General features: G+C 44.2%; 1 protein-coding gene across 7 annotated transcripts in view; it reads left to right on the top strand.

Annotated features, from left to right (window-relative positions):
* The window catches only part of KCNMB2 (potassium calcium-activated channel subfamily M regulatory beta subunit 2), a 238299-nt gene that overhangs the window by 207862 nt on the left and 13956 nt on the right, over nucleotides 1–16481 (top strand). For 4 of the 7 annotated variants that reach the window (XM_073359328.1, XM_073359330.1, XM_073359329.1 and 1 more), the window contains exons 2-3: nucleotides 4623–4742; nucleotides 14506–14676. In XM_073359328.1, coding sequence (XP_073215429.1) covers nucleotides 4623–4742; nucleotides 14506–14676 — 291 coding nt within the window. Of the gene's footprint in view, nucleotides 1–4102; nucleotides 4248–4622; nucleotides 4743–13513; nucleotides 13585–14505; nucleotides 14677–16481 lie in introns of those variants that run through there. The other 3 variants (XM_073359327.1, XM_073359326.1, XM_073359332.1) reach the window with 3 other exon arrangements.

Here is a 16481-nt window from a genome sequence, read left to right as displayed (position 1 = left end):
AGGCAGCATTAATGATATCACATATGGGTAGCTCCAAGGCACCGGCATTCTGAAACATTATGAAATCATTCAAACTTTTCCAGAGAAAAAGACCTTCTCCTTCCTTCCCATACACCCTTCTGTGCATTGTAGCCACCTCTCTCCATTTTGAAGGCTGCCATCACAAAGCCTTCACTCTGACTAGGTGAGTCAGGAGATGTGTAGCTACCTGTGGTGATGCTGCTACTATTCATCCTACCTGAGAAGGCTGTATATCACCTCAACTGTATGCTCAGCTGTGTTTAGTTTAGAGCAACGTCTGTGATAACCAAGCTCCTCCAGGTCTCCCAATGACTATGGCAGTGGTTTATGCTATATCAGCGCAGCATAGGTCCAGCTGCGTCACTCAGCTGCCCTATTACAGTTCTTTTAGTTTTAGCCATTCACACACCGTGTGTAACTTTACCTTTCAGTAAGTGACACCGACAGGAGTGATAGGACTGTGTGTGAACAGAACCTTAGAGGCCTTCCTCCTGAAGATTTCAATGAGTCCTCACAACTGCTTCATATGAACAGACTGAGTAAACTGATGCTCAGGCCAGGCCTCAATTTATAAAAATGGACACTAAATATGGTATTGGATGCCACAATTTTCTGTTTGCTAACTGAGGCCCCCAATGTTAGAGGCCATTTTAGTTAAGCTGAGTGTCACAGGGCTTGTCTACACTTAAAACGCTTCAGGAGCATAGCCACAACGTTTTAGTGCGTCAGTGTAGACACTACCTACACCAATGGGAGGAGTTCCCCTGTCATCGTAGGTAATCCACCTCCCAGAGAGGCGGTAGCTGCATTGACAGAAGAATTCTTCCGTCTGCCTAGCACTGTCTACACAGGGACTTTGGTCAGCTTAACTACACCACTGAGGGATGTGGATTTTTCGCACCCCTGAGCAACGTATTTATGTTGTCCTAATTTTCTAGTGTAGACCGTGCCTTACTCATGGCTGCACAGTGCGTCAGTAGTCGAGCCAAGAATAGGACCCAGGAGTCCTGTATCCCAAGTTCTCTACTCTTATGGCCAGGGTTGCTGGAACAATGTGTACAGTGGGGGGGCTGAGAGCCATTGAACCAAACAGTAAACCCCGTATGTGATGGAAACCACTTCAAGCCAGCGGGTGGGGCAGCACCCCCAGCACCTCCAGTTCCAGCACCTATGCTGACCGCTTGAAAACTCTCCTTAATGGGTCATCAGATTGATTAGATGCTGGTAGCTACTATTTCATCCTCCAAGCCATAGTTATTTTAGTCACAAATGCCTTTTCTTATACAGGTTTCAGAGTAACAGCCGTGTTAGTCTGTATTTGCAAAAAGAAAAGGAGGACTTGTGGCACCTTAGAGACGAACCTTTTCTTTTTTCTTATACATTGTTCCCCTAATCCTTGACTACGGTTTTTTGCTCAGGTGAAAAGGAAAGAAAAGACTGTTTAGGTGATCAGCTACCACAGTGACAGGGGATAGCTCAGTGGTTTGAGCATTGGCCTGCTAAACCCAGGGTTCTGAGTTTAATGATTGCTTCAGGGGCCATTTAGGGATCTGGGCTAAAAATTGGGGATTGGTCCTGCATTGAGCGGGGAATTGGAGTAGATGACCTCCTGAGGTCCCTTCCAACCCTGATATTCTATGATCAGGGGTTAAAGTAAGGAGACTGGGAGAACACAGCTTCCTTCCTTCTTCCTCGTTTGTTTAAGCAGTGCTCTCCCTCCTCTTTGGCTGGTGCAAAGAGCTCTCCTTCCTGCCTAATCTGCGTCCACCGATGAGTGTGATACAAATACTCAGATTACTGATTTATTTTGTGGTAGCGCCGAGGAGCCCCAGTGATAGACCATGATCCTAGTGCGCCAGGCACTGTACAAACGCAGAACAAAAAGATGGTCCCTGCCCCAGAGTAACAGATGGATTTTATTAATTTCAGTGTGATTTTGAGGGTGCTCAGTGCTAACAATAGGGCACTGAGCACTTGCCAAAAAGCCCACTCACTGATATACATTGTAGCTTTTTATGGTGTCACCCCAAGGCCTAAATTGGCAGAATGTTTTGGTGGTGGTTTCTCTAAATGTCAAGCCTCCTTCCCACTCCTCTGCAAAGTTTGAAGTGAAAAGACCCAGGGTTTTGTTTGCCCCATTACTGAAATAGGGGTCCAGCTGTGAAATTCTGATCCAAATCCAGATTTGGATTCCAGCCCTCTCACACTCCAAGCTGAATTTCAACTCAGATCTAGCTCTGTTTTTTTCCCTCCAAATCCATCTCAGTCAGGTTGACAGCTACGCAAATTCATGAATCAGCCCTTGTATGACTTTGTAGATGGTGGCGTTACAGCATGTTTTTTTACACAGACAGCACTCTGGAATGCATGTGCATCCTCAGTGGAAACCACAAACAGCTGCGTTTATTTCTCAGTGAGCTAGGGAATGGCCACTGAGATATGAGAAGCTTCTACATTAAGGCACTTAGATTCCAGACTATTTCATTTTTATTATTGAGTCCTGCTCCACAGAGCAATAAATGCACACAGCGCTTTACAAATCATAGAATGAGATATGGCCTCTGCCCAAAGGGACTTCACAATCAAGGGCCCGATCTGGTGAGATGCTGAGCATCATTAAGTCACTTGTTTGTAAGGATGAGTGTTCAGAACCAATTGAGATATAGTTAGGTTGGGAAGGATTAACTTTTTATCAGTGAATGTCGGTAAACATTGATTTTACCATATGCACACAAAGTGACAAAAAATATTTCCGTTGATGATAAATAAAATTGGCAAAGTAAGAAAAATTCTTTTGAGAACTTATTAGGGATTGATTTAAGGATATTTATTTTGTATACTTTGACAGGTGAGGTTGACAACTTGTGCTTTAACAGTTAAAAAGCTTTAACTCCTTCAATCTCAACATCTACTGTCATTCAATAATTGTCTGACTCCCCCCTGCCACAATTTCCCACAACTGTGAAAATTTAAAGCAATAAAACATGTTAAATGCATAAAACCCATAATTTGGTGAAAATTCAAATAGATAAAAAAATACAATGCTTAAAAATAAACATCCATCAAAATTATAAAGTAAATTGGATCCTGGCAAACCTAGGTAGAGATGAATTAAAAGGGAGAAGTGAATCCAAACCAAAACCCTAGATCAAAACTCCTTTACATTTCTCCCCTCTTTAAATCATAAGCTCTGAAAATGAAATGCTACTGGTATCATGCCCTGCCATAGAAAAGAGAGAGCCCCGGGCAGCAGTTTTGCTCAGGGAGTGTTTAGGGCAATCACTGTAAATTAGAAGGCAGTAGGAAGGAGCTATGGCAGGCGGAGGATAGAGAGCCTGCTTGGCAGACATGAAGTGGGAGGTTGTGCCAGGTGGGCAGTGGGTTGGGGTATGAAAGAAAACATAAATCTTAAGAGTGGGAGAATTTGCTGAAGGGAGTGTAGATTAAGGGGACAGTAGGAGGAAATTAATTGGAGTCCATTTAAAAAACAAAATCCTGGTTCTGCTTCTAAGACAACCATGACTCTGTCAGCTAAGCAGGTTTGAAACAATAAATCCTTTTATAGTCTATAGTGATATCAGATAGACTTCCAAAAGAATAAATAGCTCCAGGTGCTGCAACTCCATCTTTACTGAGGCAAGGTACCCAACTGGGAATTTTGACTGATTTAGGGTTGCAGGACTCAGCCCATAATGAACTGTAACAGATACATAACCTGTTAATTAATATACATCATGTTGACGTGCTGGGGAAAAGGTATAATGCTGGCAGGGACTCACCAGAAAGATCAGCCCATGGATGATCTTAGCCTGATCTTATTAATCATGTTTATTATATTAGTGCCTAAGAGCCAGCTAAGAATCCTGGTAATCAAAGAGTTAATCCATTATATGAGCAATAGAAAAAGGAAAACAAACTGTCCTCAACATTTATTCTGCATGCATCAATGGAGCACCTAGTCAAGTTGCTATGATTCTCTCAAGCAGCGCCAATCAGAATGCCAGCTGGGAGAGGGACTGTAACTGCAGTTAGATTTAACTAGGAGTTTGGTGACAGATCAGTGCATTCTGAATACATCATGGGCTCACATAATTATTTAAAATCTATGGCTGCTTAGAACAAATGTATCAAGAGGTCTCAGGCCAAGGAGGAAAGCATACAAAAGTGATGGGAACAGCAAAAGATTCCAGCCTATTGTTTAGCCAGCTCTTGGAGTTCACCCCAAGGTGAAGTTTTCATTTTCCAGAGTGTGTGCAAGGTTGATCCAACAGCAAAGCAAGCGTTTGTCCGGGCAGTAAAGCACAGGCAAGGAAACGACATCTTATCTCTGATGTGAGCCAGTGCTAGCAAAACAAATGAGCGAGAGAAAAAAGTAGAAGATAACTTTGTGCCAAGCAAAGCTCCTGGAAGGGTACAGAGAGGGCATGTCTGTTATTTTACATATCGCCTCGAATAATCAGAAGGCCCACCTGCTTGGCCCAGAGCCCACTGAGCACTGCCAAGTGGATAGGAATCCAGGCCCGGGAACTTAGCACGATGGACACAACATGGTTTGGTGTGTTTCAAATGAATACTGACAGCGACTATCCCTCTCCTTCTAGGTCCTTCCGTCATCCCTCCAAGACCTCCACAGTAAGGAAAGGCACCACTGGGCAATCCTCTAAGATGTTTATTTGGACCAGTGGCCGGACCTCCACATCTTACAGACATGACGAGAAAAGGTAAACTGCAATGGCACTCACTGTGTTTTGTGGTTTTTAAACCAGGGTCTCTCTGAAGCATCAGCCCCTGGCTTTCCCCAGGTGGTTGTGAAGGGGGAGGAGGGAGGGAGGGACGGATGCAAGAGGCCATTGCCTCCCAGTATTCCCCTGCCAGAGACTTCTAGGATAGAACTGCTTGATAAATGGAAGGGGTTTCTGGTGCAGCACCCCAAAAAGGGTCTGATCAGACATGCTGGATGTGTGTCCAAGGTCCTTCTGGTCTCTCCCCGCCCCCCGGTCACTAGCACTTGGAGTTCCGTTCTGAGGTTGGCACACCCTGAACCTTTTTACAGATGTGCTAGTCACCACACATGAGCACAACCCCACCACCAAGGCTAGCAACGACATTCTGTTTTCCGCAGCCATCATGCCTCCGGCTACCATTGCTCAAGCAACACTCTCCCCAACACTTTTGCTGTCCAACCCAGAATGCCACTCTAAATAAATTCCATGCATCTCACTGATACGATGCACATGCTGAAATTAGAGAGTTGTCATAGATGTGTGTGTGTGTGTGTGTAAATAGAGAGGACATGCAGTACAGTATTAGATTTTTATTTTGTTTTGTAATTTTGACGGATAACAGCATTAATTTTTAAGCATTTTTCAATTTTTTTCCAATTTAAATGTTCACGGTTGTGTAAAATTATGGGTTTCAAGCATTTTTTCAGTTTTTATCAATTTAAATTTTCACAGAACTTATGGGGGGTGGTCAGACAGTAATTATGTAATGGCAATAGCTGAGATTCAAAAAGTTAAAGCTTTATAACCATTAATACACACATTGTCCACATCACATGTCAAAATATACGAAGTAAATATCCTGAAATCAAACTGTAATAAGTTCTCAAGCACAATTTTTCTTACTTGCCTATCTGTAAATTTAGATAGAAATATTTTTGTCAGTTTGTGCGTGTGCAGCAAAATCAATGTTTGCCGACATTTACCGATACAAATCTAATCCTTCCAAGCCTATAGGTATTGCACAATCACTTAGGGCATGAGAGTGAGCTAATTATTATGAAAAGGCCAGCTCATCTGAGTGATGCTGGTGCAGGGGATTGGTTGACGGAGACAAAGGAACAGTGCAAGTTACTAGAGTTCCTTCAGCAGCTGGGAATTACATACAAGAGAATGAAAGGGAAGGAGGGGAGAGGTTTAAAGTCCATAGACAAAGGCATTGCTCAGTTGGGAATGAAAGAAGTTAAATATCACTGATGAGAGAACAATTGTTCGCTAGTGCCCTGCCCCACCCCTCCAAAACCTCTCCTGTTTGTAGTGAGATTTGCCAGGCGACCTTTCTTGCCACCACTCAGTTGCATTTCCCTTTTTTCTCTCTCCTCCATCCCCCTTGCACTGGCTATGAAATGTAATCACAAAAAGTCAGCCCTTGCTGAAGCAAAAACAGAGATAAATGCATCCACAACCCTAGTGGGTTCTACTGGGATATTACTGCAGCTGGCTGGCCTCTGCTTTGGAAAATGTCTTTGTGGGGTTAGGTGCTCAACCTGCAGCAAACCTCCTGAGCTCGTCTGAAAATCCGCCCAGTTATTTTGGTGCTTAAATGGGAACTGAGCTCTTCTGAAAATCTGGCCCCACGTGGAGCCTGTGCTCTTCTGAAAATCTGATCCTATATAGCTGTATTTTTGTAAAATATTTAGGGGGAGATTTTCAAAGGCAAAGAGGCCAGTTTTGCACCCGATTCTCATTGACTACCAGTGGGATTATGGCATTTTCAAAGGCACTGCCCTCTGTGCCTTTGAAAATGTCCCCCTTAAATGCTTATTGGTCTGAAAAAATACATTCTTCTGTATTTATACCCAGAACTGGAAAGGGCTGTCCAAGGTTAGCCTTGTTATGGACATTTACAGGAGATCTGATTTAATGAGCCCCACACAACTCCCACGGGCTCCCACTGATGTTGTCAGTGCTCAGCACTTTTGACAATCAGACCCTTCGTACCATTCTGCAAAGAGACACAAACAGTCAGTTCTTTCCAGCACTGGGTAGTTATTCAGCAGTCAATACCACCTGCATCCAGTGTCGGATATACGCTGTAACCCAGCAGCACAGACAATTCAGGAGTCTAAGGGAGTGAGACACTGTCTACAGTATGCCTTGATTACATTCATTATATTCTGTTTCGTAAGGAAACAGCAGCAATCTGGGCCCAGTGCTACTTCTATTCAGTTCAATGGGAAGGGTGACCAGACATCCCATTTTTAAAGGGACAGTCCCATATTTAAGCCCATCTACAGGTGTCCTGACTTTTTTTAAAAAAAAAGATAGGCAAATTTTCCCATATTTTCTGTCTCTCCCCCCATCAGTACTGGTGGGTCCTGCTGCCGGCCGGATCCCTGCTCGCCAGCTGCCTGCCCACCAGCGGTGAGTGGGGGGGCGGTCCAGTGGCCGATAATGGGGGTAGGTTTGCAAGGCTGGTGGCGGGGCAAAGCTCGAACGCGTGGAGCCGGCCGCTCCCCCGCTGGTCCATCAGCACAGCCCCCGCTGCGTGCCGGCTCTCATCCAGCAGGACCCTGCCCCCCCAGTCCCGTTTCCGGCTGGCACTGGCTGCATGCAGTGAGCTGCGGTGGCTGGTGAGTGCAGGCCGGCACGAGGTGTCAGCCGGTTACGTGTCACCTCGGCTACCCAACCATCGGCCCTTTACGTGCTCCCCCTCTCGCTATCCTGTCTCTGCTTTGCCCCTTCACACACACCTTAGCCCTGCTGCTCCTCCATATTCCTGCTCACACACACACACACACCCCGCGGGGCACATCCAGTGCTGTGGAGAGAACCAGCCTGTGATTGGAGTGCTCAGCTCACCAACAGCTTGGCCGGCAGGTTCCTTCATAGAATCATAGAAGATTAGGGTTGGAAGAGACCTCAGGAGGTCATCTAGTCCAACCCCCTGCTCAAAGCAGGACCAACCGCAACTAAATCATCCCAGCCAGGACTTTGTCAAGCCAGGTCTTAAAAACCTCTAAGGATGGGCTGGTGCCCCAGGAAAGCCCAAGATCTTCTGGCCCAGGGAACTGGCCAGGAGGAGCTGAGCCTTGAATGTGCTAAAGCCCCGCCCAGCACTGGCACAGGGAAGCCTCTCTGCTCCTCAGCTAAGCTCTGGAGTGGCGGGAGGGGAAGCAATTTCCAGCCTGGTCATGCCCCGAACCTGCAGGCTCCACAGCAGGTCCCCGAGCAGGGGCTTAGCACCCTTTTCACCCCCACTCCCCGCATGCCCTGGATCCTGCCCCCAGGGAGCATGGGGCTGCTCCATCCTCTAGGCACCCTCCCCTGCTGAGCCACCTCTCTGGCTGGGTTCACTGAAGCCTCTGCAGTCAGGTTCCCTGGGCCCTGGTGCACAATGCATCCTTAGGGCTTAACCTCTTCTTGCTCACAGGAGGCAGCTGGGTTATGTTGGTGACCAGCAGCAGCCTGGAGGTGTTAGCTGTCTTGCGACACTATGCGAGCAGAAAGGGACAAGCTGCTTTCAGCTGGGGGGATGGCAGAGAGGAGAGAGATGAGCTCTTCAAAGACATAGGCCAGGTCATCCCTTTCCCCCAACCCCACTCCCCTGCGGCTGGAAGCAGCTCCTGTCCCTTTCCTCCCGCACAGTGCCGAAAGGCTGCTGCTGGCCACATTCTGGTGTGAACCCTGGCAGAAATCGGAGGGGGACATGTGTGACACACACACACACACCCCCGCCACGTGTTGCCTTGGGAAGACATGGCGCCAGGTACCAAGAGAGGTGGGTCTGTCCCAGGGGCTCTGCCAGGCATGGAGGGTGGAGAGCGTCGGCCAGGGAGGGTCGGGTCAGTCGGTCACCCCCCCGTATGGGAGAGGTGTACGGGAGTGTGTGTTTGTGTCACCTCTCCCCATGTGAACCCTAAAGCCTTAAAGATAAGAAGGTAAATAAAAAGAACCCAATTACGCAGTATTTCTTTTTCACAGGGGCTCAGTCAACTTGATGTTAATTTAAATGTTTGTACTGCATAGTTCTGATTGATTGCCGTTGAACTCGCTTGAATACAAGTAATTTTACCAAGTGCCCTGTATTCAGCATAGGGAAATATGGTCGCTCTATCAATGGGAGTTTTGCCATTGGCTTCAGTGGGAGCCGTTGATGGCCTTCTGTGATCAGCAGCTGCCATTACACATACAACAGTTACTACCTCTCGTTGCACTGGCAAGACAGTAGTTACCATTGCTGCTTTTGACACAATGGATCTGGGTTAATTTCCCAGTCATCTCCGTACACCCATATCTAAGGTGCTCTTAGTGCCATGCAAGTAATAAATGATATTCTGTGAGGGTGAATGGGATGGAATAGAAAACCGAAATCAGAGCATCTCAACTACGGTCTCAGAAATACAAAAGGAGAGGAGTTAATGGAGTGCTAACAAGAGGAACTCTATGCTTTGCAGTGATTTTAGTACATACAAGGTCACCATCTCAAATAAGGAGTGAATTGTAGAGAAACAACCCCCAAAAATGATCCCTTCATAGGAATTTGTTTTTCAGGCATCATACAGGGAAATTATGGGATGGAGCAATAAGATGCTCCCATAACAAAACCCCACAACCACAGACTTTTGAGGGGGCGTATCTTCAAAAATAAGCACCTAATGCTCCAATCCTGCAACCATTTTTATGCACCTGAGCAACTTTACACATGAGTAGGCTACTCTCCTGTAAAGTTACTCACAGGCATAAGTATCTGAAGGATTAAGGCCAGAAACTGCATATAATGCATGCTCATTTTAGAGATTGTTTTTTTCAAATGTCACCCTTTAAGTTTTGGGAGCCCTAAAGAAGGCTGTTTAAGCACTCGCTCATTTCTCAATTGTCTTCTATTATTTTTAGCCCAAGTTCCTTTGCTTGGCAAACCTGAGGAATGTCTTTTTGGAGGGTTTTATGTGACCTTGTTTGGCCTGATCTAATGCAATGGGAGTCATTCTATAGACTTCAGTGGGCTTTGGATCAGGCCCCCAGTTGAGTTTGCTTGTGTTACTACAGTTTTCATTACAACAAACATGATGCAACCACATACAGATGTGCTGGTTTTTTTAAATAAATGAAAGGGACAGAGGCTGCTGAGCACAAAAGGTCACTGAGCGTTTAGCACCGGGAACCTTGCAGGTGAGAGGGAGGTTTGGATTTGACCTCTATATTCAAGGATTTCAGGTACTAAAGACGCCTGGCATGAGGTAATTTGAATGATATCCACATAACAACTGTGATATCAGAGAACTGAATCGGGATTCAAAGTTATTTAGAATAATACAAGCACATGTGTATTCCCATCTGACATCCGCATGACCATGCTGTCAGATTAGGAAGTGTCTAACTTAACTAACCCATTAAACCCATTAAGGATGAGACTTCTTGGTCTGATTCGTGGTTGTTTTCAAAATCCAAAGTATGTCCTTCTAGCTCGGCTGGTAGATTATTGTAGATTTTCTATGGGAGACGTGAATTAGGGAGGCAATCCTGAGAGTCCTATTCCTCACATCTTCAGTGCGCCCAGACCCTGCCAATTTGGGACCTATTTGGGACCATCCACAGCTCCTAGGACTGTGTTGGGTGTTGTAGACGATCAACACCTCTCAGGATGGGATCTCGAGTTCTCAGCTGCCAAAGAGAATGTAGGAATTAGCACATACATGGCTATACTGAGTAAGGGCAAGATTTTGCATATAAAATGTAAGATGGGTGGAGAGGAGTAATGCTGGCTGTTTAGAGGGTCTCTGAGCCATTCATCCCTCTAGCACACCCTGCTTCTCCTTTTAAAAAGATATAATTATGAACCCCTCTCTAATGTATGTGACAAATTCAGCATATGCACAGGAGCACTGATTCGACCACACCCTCAAGTCAGAAGACCAGACCCCTGAGACTTTAGTGTATAGAAGGATGCATTTGGCAAGGCCCCCTCCTATCACTGTGGCTGGTGCTAAGAGGATGTAGTGTCCTTTGTGATGGAGAATGAACAGTTCTTGACTGTAATGAACATAAACAGGATTCATTATTCAAGCCACTAGATTCGAACAGACCCTAAAGTTCTCCTTGTCTCTCTAGTTCCCAGACTGCCAAGACATAGCCTGTGCGGCCTAGTTTCATTGCATAGGGTCTCCCTAAGCTCTTGCCTGGACTCAGATATCATATAAGGTGCTGACTACACTGCAGAGATACTGGGAATTGAGAGGAAGAGATTCCCTCTGCTCTACTCCCATCCTACACAACACAGCCCTGTGTAATTTTTCTCTCGTAGTAGTCACGTCAGAATGTGCAGTCATCCGAGCTGCATCAGATGAGAGCCATTTGATAGGAGAACCTGGGGATTTATCAGGTGGAAATGGCAACTGAGAAACAGTAGGAGGAGCAAAGACCTTTTGTCCACCTGGGCTCACTTACATTAAGTTCCTTTGTACACAGGGAGAGAGAGGACCTGGGAGAACCCATGTTCTCATGCTTAGGACTTTAAAGAAAACAATTAGACATGTGGAGAGTTATCATATGAGCTCAGTTATTAGAGTGAATCATCAAGATGTAATGGCCGGGATGCATTGATCTGTGACTCCATTTATACACACTGCAGTAGTGAGCTCATTGTGTCCAAGCAGCAACAGGAACAGAAATCAGCTGCCTAAGCATAGCTCTCTATCGGCCCAGTGAGAGCAGCTCCTCCACTGTGCTAATGGTTCACATCTGACAAATCCCACCCAACAGAGAGGCACATATTACACATATGCCCAAACCACTCCATCACACAGCCACATACTACAGAGTGGATTTTAGTAGGATCGTCCATTGTGTTGACCTGAAGGACAGTTGTCCCCGTAAAATAACTTTGCTACTCCAGCTGAAATGAGGGAGTGGTGCTTCTGCTGGTGGCAGGACATGCGGCTTATGGGTTAGTTTGTGATTTGGACTACACACCCACACAAGCGAGTCAGATGTGGGTAAGATCTCCCATTATGCCACTGTGCAGGCTACCCAGGCATCGAGTGAGGGTTCATAGCTGTAAACAGGTGCTACATACCATCTGACTGCTTTCACTGCAAAAGATGGGCCAGGAATGTAGGGAGTGCACAGATCCGTGGCTCCACCCCCTCTTACTTTTTCTGGTTGGTGCAGGGAGAGCATCAGAAAATGCTGCCGGTTTCGACCAGCAGCAAGTTCCCCCACTAACCCGCTGGAGCAAGGGGGAAGCAGGGGAGCATACTTAGTGCTGTATCTCCTGGAACTGCTGCATGAGTTGGTGCATCTGACACACCACCACGTTCTCAGATCCGTGCCTCAAGTCACCGTCTAGCCATATATTTGCTCAGTGTTCAACTGTTACCCACACTCACTTATAGCAGCAATTCAGGGGATGAAGACATCACATAAAATGCATCAAATTCCATCTTTTTTTAGGGCTTTTCATCAACAATGGCAACAGAAAAATAGTTGTCAATGCTTCTGGCATGACCTCATCAGCAGATGCTTATTCTCCGTGGCCCCGGGGTCTTGAAAACATAACTGGCAGATTTTCCCCACACACTGCTCAGTTTTCCAGTCACCTTGTAGGTAGATTGTTTCTACAACATACCTTATAGTCCAACTTTTTACCTTTCATTGCACACTTCTTGGCTACAAGCCACATGGGAAACATTTGTAACTATTTTCAATTAGCTGTTTGTTTTGAAATCGTCCATTTAAATCACTTTTATGTTCTGGTGACATTAGAGACTGATTGCACTGTGCCTGGTTTACATCTACAGACTGACATAAGTCAAGCTGTGTGATTGGCTAATGTTCTGGAACTGTATGACTATTGGTACCTTACTGCCTGCTTTCATTTGGAAGCAATGCATATCTTAATAGCAGCTATCAAAGTTAAATACATTTTGATAAATAATAGAAGGAGTGTAACATTTGACTATTATTTTAGATCAGTGCTTTTTAAGGCAACAGCATCCAATAAAATCACAAAAGATTCCCCACAACACCACAGAAAATCTCAATAGGCTGAATTACTGTTTAGTTTCCAATGAAGGAAATAGTAGCAAGTCTTTAAGGAGCCAGGTTTTATAGAGAAACCCTGGAAATCTAAGGAAGTAAATTAGAAGTGAACTCATAAACTTGGGAAAGAAAATTGTTATCTGGAGAAGGTAATGACTAGAAAAGCTCAAAGAAAAAACAGTTGGCATATCAGTAGTAATAGAAGAAACGTAGAGAGGAGGGGTGAAATCCTAGCCCATTGAAGTCCATGGCAAAACACCCATTGACTTCAGTGGAACCAGGATTTTACCCATTGTATTTTAGGTATGTTGAAATGTTTGAGCGTTTCTAACAAGAGCTGGGCAAAACTTTTGCTACAAAACACCAAGCCTCATGTGCCTTTTCTAGTTTTGGTTCTCACTATAAACTCAAACTCCGTTTAAATTCATCAGAAGTATTGCAAAGGTTTGGGGACCTGTGGTAAAATTATCTTCTTGTTTCTAGTGGACATGGAGGTCCCATTTATGATTTTCCATCAAAACCATTCTTTTTAAAATGACTGCAGTATTATCCCTGTATGCAGTAGCAACGCTGTTGGAAATTGCATTGTTTGATCTATTAATGTAGATTACATGCGACTGGTTTTTTCTAATAAGAACAAGTGAAATGTGATAGTTTCAGTGTAGATGAGTTGCAGGTTTGTTAGAACCCAAAATAATGCTCATTCTGATGCTGCTCACCTGCCATTTTGCAGACGGTAGAAGATGAACTACTTCCGGGTGGTACTACTATGGCCATTTTATGGTGGTGCCCAGGCTCAAAGGTATGCGGCTTACATGCATCGGGTGCTGCCTGGAAGATTCAAAAGAATCTTAACAGAAAACACAGAAGCTTATGATCAGCTTCAGGTTTGTCAGTACATTTTAAACCCAAAAAGTTTGAGAGTGTTTGAAATGTACTCAAGTACATCCCTCCCTGTCACTCTGTCCCCATGACCTTTGAATCATCAAAGGCCTGGAGATGAAAGGACATAGGAAGTGAAAAGGACTTTCTCAGCTGGAGGGGAGAATAGTTTATTGTATTTTTCTTAATTGCAGGGGAAAAGTAGCTTTGGTGGATAATTTTCAGATAGGGTATTAATTGTAATGCGTAAGAGGTATTCCCATGAGTTACATTTCAAAAATAGAAAATAAGGGCCTGATCCAAAGACCATGGAAGTCAATGGAAAGACTTCCATTGTCGTCCATGAGCTTTGAATCAGACTCCTTTACTAACCCACAGGCAAATGAGAAAGAATGTGTTATGAGGTCCCCTCAGACATTTCTGGGTGAATATTGTCTTCTGGCCTGGCTACTATAATGAACTTAGCCCTGAAGAAAATACCCAGCAAAATGCCTAATAATGTTCAGGGGAATGGGGCAAGAGCTGGAGTTAATGGGTCAAAATTCAACTGTGGAGTAATTCTATTGGAGTCGATGATACATCAGAGATGGATTTACTGAGCTGGCCCAAGTGTCCAAATGTTTATATTTGCAATATAAGGATTTTACCTTTTCAGGAATGACTGTAAAATATTTTGGAAGTGAATTAATTCCCTGCCAGGTCAGAATGAATCCACTGAAAAAGACATCTGAGGAACCCTTCTCACCTATGAGATGGAAGTGGTGGTGGAACTACCCACCCTTTAGAGGGTTCACTGGTTAAATATGAACTTCACATAAGAATGTATTATTTTCAACCTCAGAAATATTTACCAAAAAATCAGGGATCACGATCTACTGGACAAAAGGAAAACAGTCACAGCTCTGAAAGCAGGAGAAGATCGGGCCATACTCCTAGGACTGACTATGATGGTGTGCTCCATTATGATGTACTTCCTCCTGGGAATTACGCTGCTGCGGTCATACATGCAGAGGTATATTTATTATGGTTACACTGTTCCTGGAATTTCTGGTTCGGCTGATTTCATTTCCCTCCCTGCTTTGACCTTTTAATGATTTCTCTTCTCCTCATGCTGCCCTTTGATCAGGATGGCCTGATTCTCCTCTAACTTACACCGTTATAAATCAGGAGTAACTCCACTGCAGACAAGTGAGTTGTATTGGTGTAAGCAAGAGCAGAATCAGTGCTACGGTATCTGACAAAACCCTGATCACCTGTTTTAGATTTGTCACTGTTTAATTAGAGTGGGAGGAAAATGAACAGTTTTGGATTCTGAAAACACCTTCTCCATCACAATATAGATTTTGTGTAATATCTTTAACAGCTGGTCTGTGGCCTCCTGGAGTCCATAAACTATGGAGTGGCTATCGCTGTAAAATAGAGCCCCTGTCTATTCAGGGATATGATACTGTAAGTATCAGCAGGGAGCAGCAGTAATATTCAGTGGCCTAGAGAAACAATACCCTTTCAAATGAAAAATGGAAATTTAATTTGGAAAACGGATCATGCTATTTTATAGCATTTAGTTCCCATGTAAGCTAATTCCTTCATTTTAACAAGTAAAATCCTGTTGAAATATAGTAATTTGCTAGAAGTGAGACATCATCTTTCATCGTTATTATACTGCATGTAATTTTTCTGATGTCCTTCCACAGCTTCCCTTCTTAGCTAAGGACCAGAAGGTTTGCCCTCTGATTTACTGGCTGTGCTTCAGAATAACTTTCAAGTATGAGCCCTACTTAGACTCCATTCTAGACTTGTGATGGAGCTGTCAGCAGTGCTTTTCTATTCTGATCCATGAAGACATGGGAACAAAGAATGTGCCGTTCTGGATTGGACCATCAGTCCATCAAGCCCAATATCCTACCACTGCCAGTGGCCAATACCTGATTCTGCAGAGGAAGCGGGGGAAACATCCATTGTGTAATGCTGTACCTGCAGGAAACTATCCCTTCCTGACCTCTGCAATGCTCAGGATGAGCAGTGATGCATGAGGATTAGTTGCCCTGCATCTTATTCCCAGGCATAAAATTATTCATCCCTTTTTAAATCCAGACAGATCTTAAACTTTAGAGACAGAGATCAAGCCTGTTTAAACATCCAAGAGTGTTTACATTTCAAAATCACTCTCTCTCCCAGACCTCCTTAGCAATATCATTGTCAATTATGGAGGCTGTTAATGTCAACATTGCTTTTTTGGAAAGATCAGTTATGTTAGGAGCTATAGGACATATTGTCCAAGTATATCAAAGCACTTTGAAGATATTAATTAACTAAGCCTCAAAACTCAGCTGTGAGATAGGTGTAATTATAACCCTTTTATACATGAATAAAATAAGGTACAGAGAAATAAAAGTGAAGGAGCCAGGAATAGATCCCAGGAGTCTCTGTCATTTCTCCTGCAATAGCCATTAGGCCACACACCTTAAAGAGAACAATTCCCCCCCACACACACACACACACCAAAATACATCTTGCCCTCATGGGCAAAAATCCTACACTTTTTCATAATCATTAACAGAATTATCATGCCATAATTGAACTTTAATTATCAACCATTTTTAATACATGGAACCTACAACTATAATTGTTACCAGAGCAAAATACTTAGTAAGAGAATTATCCAGGAGATCATTTAAATCACTTAACATATAATCTTGTCACATCTTTAGTTAATTCAGATTAACTTTCCTGAGTGTCCCTGTGTAGACAAACCCTGATTCATACTTGGTCCACAGCTTGCAGAGTTTGGGAATACTTTGCTATATCAGGGAGAAG

The sequence above is a fragment of the Lepidochelys kempii genome, chromosome 9, assembly GCF_965140265.1.
Source record: "Lepidochelys kempii isolate rLepKem1 chromosome 9, rLepKem1.hap2, whole genome shotgun sequence".
Taxonomy (NCBI): Eukaryota; Metazoa; Chordata; order Testudines; family Cheloniidae; genus Lepidochelys; species Lepidochelys kempii.
The sequence above is the reverse complement of the archived record's forward strand: the minus strand, read 5'-3'. Positions and strand labels throughout refer to the sequence as shown.